At 42.2% G+C, this 12,471-nt stretch overlaps 1 protein-coding gene across 3 annotated transcripts in view; it reads right to left on the bottom strand.

Moving 5' to 3' along the window:
- Positions 1-4,429: 4,429 nt before the first annotated feature.
- snupn (snurportin 1) overlaps positions 4,430-12,471 on the bottom strand; it is a 45,661-nt gene continuing 37,619 nt past the window's right edge. For all 3 annotated transcript variants that reach the window (XM_072282284.1, XM_072282285.1, XM_072282283.1), the window contains exons 8-9: positions 10,439-10,519; positions 4,430-6,174 (exon numbers count right to left, since the gene is read on the bottom strand). In XM_072282284.1, the coding sequence (XP_072138385.1) occupies positions 5,848-6,174; positions 10,439-10,519 (408 nt within the window). In that variant the 3' untranslated portion in view covers positions 4,430-5,847. The remainder of the gene's footprint in view (positions 6,175-10,438; positions 10,520-12,471) is intronic.

The raw sequence follows: 12,471 nt of genomic DNA, 5'->3' as shown, positions 1-12,471 counted from the left end.
TTATTCTGGCTTCTATCCTTTCCTTTCAGTCCTGATGAAGGATCGCTATCCGAAACGTCAACTCTCCAGAGATGCTGCCAGACTTGCTGAGTTCCTACAGCATTTTGTGTGTGTTACTCCAGATTTCCTGTATCTGCAGAATCTCAAGAGTTAACAAATTTCTTGACATATGTTGGTGATAATAAAACTGATTCTGATTCTGTTTTCAGCTAATTTTGCTTTATAGTAAAACTCCTAACTACATGCTCTTACATATTTGTCCTTAAATATTAAGGCTTTGATTGCAGGAACTTCCTAGGTGCACTGTTGGGGCCACCGCAGTACAGTCTGAGATCATTCTGGCCATCAGGATAAGACCTCCATACCAAGATGTTACCAACACAGGGAGACTCTGGGCTATCACAACATTTGCAATCTAAAAACAAACAAGATGATATCCAATCCTCAGTTACTGTAATGCCTTGCAAATAACCAGCACACCAAGCACAGGCTGAATGGCCTCTTGCATCAAGAATTTTCTATATAAAGTTGGTTTCTGATGAAAGGTCACTGACCTGAAACTTGAACTCTGTTTCTCTCTCCATAGATGCTGTGTGACCTGCTAAGCATTTTCATTCCAGGTTTCCAACATCTGTGGCATTTTCAAACACACAAGATTCTACAGATGCTGAAAATCCAGAGCAATCCAAAAAGTTTATTTCAGAGTCAGAGAGGTTGTTAAGCAGTAATTATTTATAGTTACACTTTTTGGAGCTCACACACTCCTGAACATTCCTAAATGATATTTAGCTTATTTCCATGTCATGATATTGACTTCAGTACTGAGTCTATTGAAGAATAAAGCTAACCATTGGCCTTTGAAGGAGTTGGGTATGTGTGGATGCCAGAAGCTGGTGTCAGACCACTGCTATAGTAATTGGTCGGCAAATACTATAAGCATTATCATTGTCACTGACTGCAAAACCCAGACTGATGACCTGCTCCAAGTTCACCATCAGCCACAATGAATGAGTTCGTCAGATGGGACTTTTGTTGCCACCAGAATTACGCAATGGTCAATTGCATCATTGCTGTCGGGGACAGATGCATCTACTGCCAGGATTACATTAACAAAAATCTTGTCAAAGAAAACAGTTGTTGGTTTTGGATATGTTTTGTTCAGGAACAACTAATACTGTATTGTGATGACAAATCAATACTTGCTTTTCAGGCTTTTTGGAAGGCAGTTTATTTCTCTGCCTCTACTGCGAAGAATCCCTGGAGATACAGACTTGATCTATAGCCTTGATCAATGGCCATACTCAAAGCAATCGGAATTCCTCAATTGCAGCTGACCAGGAAGAATAAATGTCCCAAAAACAATTCTGCTCTTTCCTCTAATGTACTCCAGGTCATCAGAGGATTTGTGGTCAAATGAAACCCATGAAAATCTCTGAGTGTCTCCTGGACTAAACAAACTCAGTCTGCTGACTGGCAAGGATTTAAACACTTGAGTTATATGTCTGACCTCTTCAGCAGCTAAAAGACGACACAACGTCCCACTGGCACAAGTCTATTCGTTATCTGTGATCACTAAACTTAGTGCAGGGGAGAGTTGAATGACTGCTTGGTTTTATTTTTTTTCCCCTTTCAAGCCTTCCTTTAGTATTTTCCCCAATGAAAGGAAAGTGGGAAATGTGACCTTGAAATAGTTCCGCCAGTAAAACTAATGCCAACACCCCCACAAACCTAACCTGTCAAAGAGCTGCCTAATGACCTGTTATGCTTCAGGTCGGTAATCGAACAAAACCTCGCTGTGAACACTGAAGCATTCATCATCAGCAACTCTTTGTCAACCACTGGCTCAGTGATAGTCCTGCTTCTGAGTTAGAAAGCTGTGGTTTCAAAAGTGATGGCTCCCCTTTCAATAGTGTCATTCCTTACACACCTCCATTGAAGTACTTTAGGGATGGAGTCACTACTGTAGTGCAGGCAAAGCTGGCAACCAGTCACTGTGTAGTAAGATCCTACAACAAGCAATGAGATAAGAATCAGCTCACCTATTTTCTTAGCGATGTTGGTTAAAGAAAGGAAATTAGTAAAGCTACTTGATTGCTCTTGTTATCGGAAACTTTTACGCTCAGTTGAGAGGGCAGGCAGAATCTTGGAGGAGGTACTGAAGCCTTAAGCACTGTGCATACATGTACATGTGTACATTACAATAAACGACTTTGAAGGCTCATCTGAAAGAAGGAGCCATTGTATTGGGAATGTTAGGCAAGAGTAAATATGCATCTTTATGTCTGATGAGAGTGACAGGTAAAGCAGAATGTGCACAATCCAGGACATAGGTGAAGTAGAGAGGGAGTACTGCTGTGTCAAAGGTACTGTCTTTTGAATCAAATGTGAAACTGACACCTTACCTACCCTCTTGGGTGGGTGTGAAAGATTCCACAACATGAGTCAAATCAGTGAAGGAGAGTTAACCATGGTGCACTGTCCCCAAGTCACACACATCTTCTGGCCCTGACCTCACTTGGTCAGTTTGCTAGGTATAAATTAACTCCTGATTTCAGACACAACAGTGACTTTCAACGGGAAGTAATTCACTGGTTGCAAAAGTGCATGCTTTGAAATGATGACATTTCATGGTGTGACCACCTTTCAAACAGCTCTTCTGAAACCACACAATGAGGATAAGATTTTTGAATTTGTGCCCCATCCTGTCGGGGTTTTCTGCTTGGACAGGAAACTGATCAGTTCCAATGGAAACAGTGATTTACTCTGTCTTGAGTCCACCACAGAATGCTTAATCCCCTTCTTTCAGGAATTCAATCAAAGCAAGAAAACAAACAATAGATAATACTATACAAAAGTTTCAGACACATATATATATATAGCTAGGGTGACTAAGATATTTGCACAGTACTGTAGTAATTTTATGTATTGCATTGTAATGCTGCCTTAACTATATATACGTGCCTAAGACTTTTGCACAGTACTGTAGGTCATATGATCCTGGAGATATATTGGATTTTGATTCCATTAATTTCTCCAATATACCTTTGCACAGTACTGCATTTCTATCTGTAACTGATTATAAAATTGATGTGGTCAGTTCATGATGTGATGTGTCAGTGAGCTCTTTTTAAGAGAGACCACTGATGCTGGAATCTGCAGCAGATGAAGCATGATTTTGACCCGATTCATTGACAATTCCTCAAATCCAACAGATACTGCTCGATCCATTGAGTTCCTCCAGCAAATCGTTTATGCTCAGTGTTTAATATTAACTGAACTAAAAGGAGATTCATTTATAATTAGACAAAATGTATACATAAATAAATACTTGCATTGTAATTTACAGTGCAAATTACCCTGGTTGGCATGGAAACATCAGCTCCACATCTCCACATGAACATCCGGTCTTCCCTCAGCCTCCACCATTCCAGAGAAAACAACCCAGTTTGTCCAACCTCTCCTTACATCAAATGCCCCCTAATTCTGGTAGCATCCTTGTAATGTAAATGCTTTGTAGTTATTAAGTACAAAAAAACTGATGCCAAAAATCATTCACGGAAGGTTGTGTTTCAGCAGTAAAAGGTTCCACTATCCGTTGTCATGACCACGCATTGCTTCATCGATCAGGTCAGTAAAAGAACTGGTGGACCATCAGCTGCAACCCTTTGTCTCTTCCTCCCAGCCTCTGTCACTAATTGTACTCCCCCTTCCTCCATCTGCCCATCATCCCTCCATCACGAGAATCCACCTGTCACTCGATAGCTCTTGCTCCACCCCTTCTCCTCCCGTCTTTGTACTGGCTACCCCCCCCACCCACTCTTTCTTTCAGTCCAGTCAGAGAGTCTGGACCCAAAGAGTGAACCGTCCATTTCCATCACAGATGTTGAGATCCTCCAGGAGTTTATTTCTTTCGTCATAGATCGAACCTGCTGTGTAAAGTAACACCAAAGTAACCAGCATAATCAAAGACCCATTCAAGCTGGACATTCTCTCTTCTCTCCCCCCCCCCCTCCACTGGGCAGAAGATACAAAAGACTGAAAGCACATACCACCAGGCTCAAGGACAGCTTGTTAATTGTTCCCTTGTACGATAAAATGGAGCCTTGATATCAAAATCTACCTTATTATGCCCTTGCTCCTTATTGTACAGCTGCACCACACTTTCTCTGTAGCCGTTACACTTCATTCTACATTGTTATGTTTTACTTAGTTTTACCTCAGTGCACTGTGCAATGAATTGATATGCATGAACAGGCTGCAGTACAGGTTTTTCACTGTACCCCAATACACATGACAATCATCAACACATTTACCTGGAAGGCACTCTTCTCATCTTCCAACCCTCCTTCAGAAGTCAGAGATGACAAGTTTGGCTCTTAAGCATGCTTTGTGGAAGTAAATACATCAGCACAATGCAGTCCATGTGGGCTTACAGTGAGAATTGTTTGATTTATTAAAAAGCAGGTCACAAGATTGGTCGACAACACTTTCAATCAGCCTTGTGTGGTTCTGAACCCTTTAAACAGAGCTATATATCAAGCTTTAAAAACACGAGCCTGGGATATAATGTGCACAAAATAAAACAGGCTTTCCAATGAAGTGAACTATTACATTATGACAAAGATATTTCAAGACAGGTGTCAAAACTCAAACTCAACTAACCACTGGAATCTAATTTGGCCATGACAGTGACTCTCCAACAGGAGATGCTCATCTCTATCCTGTCTTTATCCCTAGAAGCCAAGTGTTGGATTGGACTGTATAATTGTTATTTTTCTTGTAGTTTAACTTTCTTATGCTTGTTTGTATATTTATATAATTACCTATGTATATGTAATTGTTCAGCGTGTTTTTACTGATTTCAGTTGTGGGTATTGCATTAGCTGAATGGAGCTATCTTATTGGTTAATTCAACAATGGAATTTTGATGAAATGTCTGTTATCAGCAATTTGGTATAAGAGGACCAGACCACGTTGGTTTGGGCTCTTTGTCTTTTTGGCTCTTTGTTCTCTTCTTTTGTTGCCTTTCTCTCTCTTCCCCTCTCACCCACATGCTTCATCTGCTTTCTTCTCATTTCATTCTTGTCATGTCTAATGAACAATCATAAGGAACAACTATAATGCCTCATTCTTGACTTCTGAAGAACCTTTGATCACAAAACCATCAGGACTAACACAAGAGACTTGAAATGAAGAAGTATCCTCTGCTGGAGAATTGGGAACCATACTTAATGTTAATTTACAGTGGGGTATAGTTTTACAAAGCTTGCAAATGTGCAGTTGGAGCCCAGGTAGACAAAGAAGTGATTTGAACCCTCGCTTACAGACAGTTTAAAACAATTTCAGAGTCTTCCAGGGTTCACACTGTGAGATGTGCATAAAGTCCTGCTCATATTTCACACTCCTATACCCTTATACACTCAATTAATAAAAATATACACTGCTACCTTTTCCTCCCCTGCTGTGAAAAAAGATAAATTCAGAATTCAGGCCTCTTGAGAAGTGTCCATATGACACAAACTAATCCTGGCACACTTCTAAATTCTCAAATACCCCCTTTCCTGAACTACTACTGTCAGTCATTAGTGAGGGCAAACTCTGCTTCCCCTTGCCCAAAGAAAAGCCCTCCAGATCGGTACAGAAGTAGCAGCAACGGAAGCCCAGGATGTTTCAGCATCATGACGCCTGATCTCAGACACGATCAACAGCCCCAGTGTTTCCCTCCCAACAATCTTCATTCAACCAGAGACCTGATCAAATAAAACTCACGTCTTCAGCAGTCCTACAATACAAATATTGAGAGGCTTCCCGGGTACTGAGCTCCGAACTACTCCCCTGCCAGGCCATTTAGCTTTCAATTTTACTCGTGCATTCCATATTAGTGGGTTTACTCTTGGTCTTTCTAGGGGTAGAGAGATGTTCCAACTCGTAGCGTCCTGATCCAGATGACCCCTTCGTGCTGTGGCTGGCACCATCCTGCCCGATCTTGTTTTTCTTCAGCTCAATGATCTGCTGCATTTGAGAATTGGCATACTCCGGCTTCAAGGTCAGAGGGCTGGCTGGGACTGATAGTCCCAGAATGTCGGCCACCATGTATGGCTTCAGCCAGCCAACCAGCGGTGTGCTTCCTGGAGTATAGTGGGTCTGGCGGTGGTAAAACAGCAGCCCGTCTACCTGTGGGAGATGTTTAAGGTTTACACAGTCACTCAGAGCACAGTTATACCCGACCTTATGCATAACCTTTACACCTAGCATAAACTTCTACTGAAGGAAATGATAGAGAAGTAAGGGCATAAGCAAGAAAGAGCGAGGAAAGGTGATAAAGTTCTCCACAAAGAGCGAGGAAAGGTGATAAAGTTCTCCACAAAAGACGTCTCCTGACTTTTCACACCTTTTGGTTTCGACAAAAGGCGGCTGCTGATGGAGCTTAAGACAGGACATACCTTTATCAATTAAAATTTAATTTTCAGTGGGTTTATCTAAGTTATTAAGTTTTGCTCTATTTGAGTAGCTGGGATGCCTATCGAATGGATTGTTCTTTTGTATCAAACTGAGTGTTCTTTTGTATCGATGGCCTTATAACTTGGAACAATTCTGACGTCAGGCGGTGAACTTGTTGAACCGCCGGTGGGATGAGAACGCTTCTCCCCTGATGCGGGAACCAAGTTCACTCGCCGGCTGAGATAGAAGGAATAAACTGGTGAAGAGATAAGTAACAATCTTCTTGTGCTGTGGTTATTTGATCTGGCAAATTTACATTTACAAAGGAACAGCAGACATATTTATATAGCCAAAAGTTCAAGGTAAATTTATTATCAAAGCATATATAGGTTACTATGTACTACCTTGAGATTAATTTTCTTGCAAATATTTACAGGAAAAAACAGAAATACAGTAACATATTATGAAAAAACTATACATGAACAAAGACTGACAAACACTAATGTGTAAAAGATGACAAAATGTGCAAATAAAAATAATAGCGAGTTGAAAAGTGTCGTTGAAAGTGGGTCTGTAGAATCATTTCAGAGTAGTGGTGACTGAAGTTTTCCACACTGGTTCAGGAGCCTGATGGTTGTAGAGTAATAACTGTTCCTGAACCTGGTGGTGTGGGGCCTAGGGCTTCTACTCCTCCTGTCCACTGACAAGAGTGCATGATTTGGATGGTGGGCAAGTAGCAATAATATTGATAGGTACAAGAGTCATGTGGACAAAGGGCCTGTTTCTCTGCTGTATGACTCTAAGACTCCATGAAAATACTCTTTATGTGAAATTACTGCCGTCTTGGCTATTTGCACACAGCATCTTCCCACAATCAGCTGATGATGTTACAGTGATATGGGGCCAGAGTTAAATCATCACTGGGCTCAGTAAAAACATCCTAGTACCATGCTGCATGACTCTATTCTTCTTCTGAGTTGTGGCACCAGTTCACTGATGGCCATTTGAAAGTGCCGGGGGGAGGGGGGGTGGTGGAGAACACCTTCAGCAATACACTGGAGTATGGACTGGGATGACATGTACATCTCTACAGATGGGCTTGAGCTCTCAACCATGCTCACTGGAGCAAGGCATGGAGATATACTCGTATTTCAAAAAGGAAAGCGGGGCACTTGACAGCATTAACCTGCCAGGAGTGTTTGATGTCTCTGGGCCTGTACTCAATGGGCTTCAGAAGGATGAGGGAGGATCTTAGAACATAGAACACTACAGCACAGCAGCAGGCCATTCAGCCCACAATGTTGGACCAATCCAGCTAATAAGCAAATCACAAACACCCAAACACCAATCTCTCTGACCTACACCATGTCCAAATATCTCCATCTTCCTTATATCAATGTGTCTATCCAAAAGCCTCTTAAAAGCTTCTAGTGTATTTGCCTGTACCACCATACCAGGCAGCACATTCCAGACATCCACAACTCTCTGAGTAAAAAACTTACCCCTCACATTAAATTTAAACCACCCCCTCACACCTTCAATGTGTGCTCTCTGGTATTAGACATTTCAACCTTTGGAAACAGATACTCTCTGTCCACTCTATCTATGCCTCTCATAATCTTGTAAACCTCTATCAGATCCCCTCCTTAGCCTGCGGTGCTCCAGAGAAAACCCAGCCTCTTGTGATAGCACATGCCCTCTATACCAGTCAACATCCTGGTAAATGTCTTCTGCGCCCTCTCCAAAGACTCAGCATCTTTTCTATAGTGGGGTGACTAGAAATGTAGTCCAGATGTGGCCTAACCAGAGCTTTATAAAGTTGCAACATAACTTCTTGTCTTTTGAACTCAATGCCTCGACTAATAAAAGTAAGCATTCCATAAGCCTTCTTAATCACCTTATCGACCTGTGTAACCACTTTCAAGGAACTATGAACTTGGAACCCAAGATCTCTCTGCTCAGCAATACCATTAAGGATCTTGCCCTTAACAGTGTACTGTCTCCTTTCATTTGCCCTACCAAGGTGCAGCACCTCACATTTATCTGGGTTAAATTCCATTTCTCTGCCCATGTCTGCAACTGACCTATATCACACTGTATTCTTTGCCAGCCTTCTACACTATCCACAACTCCACCAATCTTGGTACCATCTGCAAACTTACTAACCCAGATAATTTTCATCCAGATCATTTTATATACATTACAAACAGCAGAGGTTCCAGCACTGATCCCTGCAGAACATCACAAATTACAGACCTCCAGCTTAAATAAGTCCCTTCAACCACTATCCTCTGCCTTCTATGTGCAAGCCAGTTGTAAAACCAAACAGTCAATTTGCCATGGTCTCCATGCAACTTAATCTTCTGGAATAGCCTCCCATGAATAACTTTGTCAAAGGCCTAACTAAGATCCACATAGACAACATCCACTGCCCTAACCTCATCAATCTCTCTCATCACCTTGTTAAAAAACACAATCAAGTTGTAAGGCATGTCCTGCCAAGGACAAAGCCATGCTGGCTCTCCCTAATTAAGATGGGATCTAACTGAAATCTACTAGCTACTGAGACATCCGGATTCAGTGGATGTGGAGAGGATGCTTCCATTAGTAGAATCCAAGAGCGCACCCTCACAAAAAAGGGGACATCCCTTTAGAACTGATATGGGAAGGAATTTCATCAGCCAAGGGGTGGTGAATCTTGGAAATCATTGCCACAGATGATTATGAAGACCAAGTCATTGGATGTATTTGGAGCATAGATCGATCATGTTTTGCTTGGTAAAGGGTTTAAGGGTTACAGGGAAAAGGAGGGAGAACTGGGTTGAAACAGAAATCAGGCCATGACTGAATGGCAGAGCTGACTCAAAAGGCCAAATACCCTAATTCTTCTCTTATATCTTATGGTTGTAGGAGGAAGTTTTTTTCTGCTTCATATTTCATATTCTTTCTCCACACACCCAGCACTGCAAACAATCCTTAATTTGGGGGGTCATGCTTGAGATTCTCTAATCAATACTCACCAGCCCTTGAGCTACAACACAATGACAGCCATTCCTCCATTGATACCATGGCTGCATAACTAATACATACTTTGTAAATCAGGAAGGCAGAGTAAAATGTACTGTGGGTATTTCAGTACAATGTGTTCCCGTGCGCGGAGGCTGGCTGAGTTTGTTGCAGTTGAGTGGTACATCGAAGGCACAGAACCCATGGGGGTCAGTAGCACCTTCACTGAAGTTTGTAAATCTACTGCCTGTAAATTAAGGGCTGCCTGGTAGGGGTTAGGAACACCTATGCTGAAGAGAAAAAGAAAGTCAGAAAAAAAAAAATGGGCTGAATAGAAGGAAGTGATGAAAGGAACAAAGAATCAATGACCCCAACAGGAGTTTCAGGGATCAATGATTAAGGATCAAATTTATTCACCATGTACATTTAAATCTATTAGGGCTTTGCTGGGATGTGTTGGTTAGGATGTGACATGCAACAATAAAAACAACATTCAACAATTATAGAGAGAATTATATAAAAAATGAAGTTAGAGATTGAAGTACAGATATGGAATAAAACATACATAAATAACAGCATGCACTTACAATGTAAAAAGCATTATAAAGAGTGGCTCAGTGTTTACAGTACAGTGTCGGGTTAACAGATAAACAGCATAAATAACAGCATGTACTTACAATGTAAACAACATTATAAAGAGCAGTTCAAAGAGTTTACAGTAGTATCTGGGGTAACAGATAAATGGGAGTGGGTGGGGGTGGGGCTAACATTAACTGCCCGGGGGAAGAGACTTTTAGGATGATGTGAAGTTTTACTTTAATAGTCCTATAGAGCTTTCCAGCAGGGAACTTTTGGAAAAGGCAGTTTTAAATGTCAATGCCGATGTGTGTTATCAGGGACACCAATGGGAGTATCAGTGAAACCGGTGGGCGTGTCGTGTTGGTGGTGCTGGTGAGAGTATCAATCAGGCCTATGTAATATTATTGGTTACCTCAAAGGGATATCCTGTAGCTAACGCCTGACGAACAGCTTCTGGTGTGCACAGTGCATTTGGCAGGCCCACAAATTTGAACTGTGAAGAGAAGAGAGAGTTACTTTGACACTGTAGAAGAGTACTGACAACCTGAATGTGATTCTGGTTCAAAAGCCAAAAACAACAATGGAAAACTGACAGCGCAGCAACTGGTAGTACCAACAGGGTGTAGGGTGCTCTGGATAGGGGTAGTACCTTTGATGTCTGGCAGCTGGTAGGGTAGACTGGCATCACTGATCCTCACCCATCTCCTAAATCTCTCATGTCTGCCCCCAAGTGACACACCCCAGAACACTGCTTCAGCCGGTGGGCTAAATGACATGAGGGGGTGGTATTACACAGCACCACTGGGCAAAGGATCTCGTTGGCTGTGTTCCTCAAAGTACTACAACGGCCATGTGTTCGAAACAGGGCGAGTCACTGAATTGGAGGACATTGGCTGTGGTCTGGCCTGGAGAGGGATGGACGCCACCAGGCCTCACTAGCCCAAAGCACGTGAAAGCACCCCTGCAACCCATAGGCGGGTCGCAGGACCCAACTAAACAACATCAAATACAACAGAAAGTGAAGCCAATTTATATCTTGAAAGACACTGGAAGCAAATGTGAATGCCTGTCATTGGTTCACTTCGGTGCTGGCTTAGCCAGTCCTATCAAGGTAACAGTGAGCAACAAAAAACTTGGCCCCAGCCACCTCCAGCAACAAAGTTGCCTTGTTCCATCCATCTGACTATTGACATATGGTGAGGAGGGAGGGGCAGAGGCATTACAACAAGCTTTACTGTCATAAAAGCAGTTGGTGGTGGAAATACTCAGCAGGTCAAGCAGGATCTGTAGGGAGAGAGGTAAAGTTTGTAATTCAGATCAACAACCCTGCAGAACTTCCAATGACAAATCACCAACCCAAAAGTTAAGTCTGTCCTTCTCTGCCGAGGACTTTCAGGATTCTCAGGTTTCAGTTAAGTTATTATTTTGTTTTGAGTTTTGCTGTTATTTTAAAAGAATAGGTTGCTATTGGCAAACACTTTGATGATTACATTCATTTCATCTCCGAGTCCAACCTCAGCTTCCAGGGTCTCTCAGTATCATTACGTAGTAGCATAAGCTCTGTAAAAATGTTTGAGTCCATTTGTACAGGTTAGTGGGAAACTCCGAGGGAAGACACACAGACAGCAGCAGTACTTGATGTCCATATCACACCTACAGTATATCACTCACACACCTCATCGGGTCCCCTCTCACTACTGTTCTTGCTTGCTCTCCCACTTCCCTTATTTGGTTCCAAGCTCCACCTGCCTTTCTACACTTTCTCAGATCGATTATGAGAATGAGGTGAATAGATTGGGCTTCCTTCGCACAGAGGACTTTCTTTTGGGCACGGGTTTCAAGTGCACATGCCTTCAATCTCAGCAAGCTTGGTCTGTGGCTCCCACACTGTACGATGCACAACGTGGATCAGTACTAACATGACTCAGTAAACACATTTAATTATTCTTCTCCAGTGTCATTCTTCCTCCACGGATAAGTATCATTTTGGTTCCGAGGATCGAAACAAGTAGAGTCACTTTACTCTAAGTACCCAATCCATTTTGGGCCACAGCTATTACAGATCCAATCCCTGGATCCTTGCTGTAATGGAAGACAACCTCCCTGGACCACCAATTTTAACACCAGTGGTAAAACTGGACGAAGCAATGAAACTCAAACTGCTCCTATTGTACATGGGAGAACTCGGGCAGAAATACTTCGATGCTCTACATCTACAGAATGAATCTGAACTGACAGGTATGTTTCAGGCTTTAGGCATGGTTTGGGAGATGCTGGACAATGTCTTTATGACACGCTTCAAGTTCTCACGGCTGCAACAGACCTCTGATGAGAATGTAGATGATATCTTCACTAGACTGACAGTGCAGCAATGCAAGTACAAAGATATTCCCTTGAGTAAATTCGAAGAAGTGATACTTATTCAAGGCATTGAATCTTGGAGTC

The sequence above is a fragment of the Mobula birostris genome, chromosome 18 (assembly GCF_030028105.1).
Source record: "Mobula birostris isolate sMobBir1 chromosome 18, sMobBir1.hap1, whole genome shotgun sequence".
NCBI lineage: Eukaryota > Metazoa > Chordata > Chondrichthyes > Myliobatiformes > Myliobatidae > Mobula > Mobula birostris.
The sequence above is the reverse complement of the archived record's forward strand: the minus strand, read 5'-3'. Positions and strand labels throughout refer to the sequence as shown.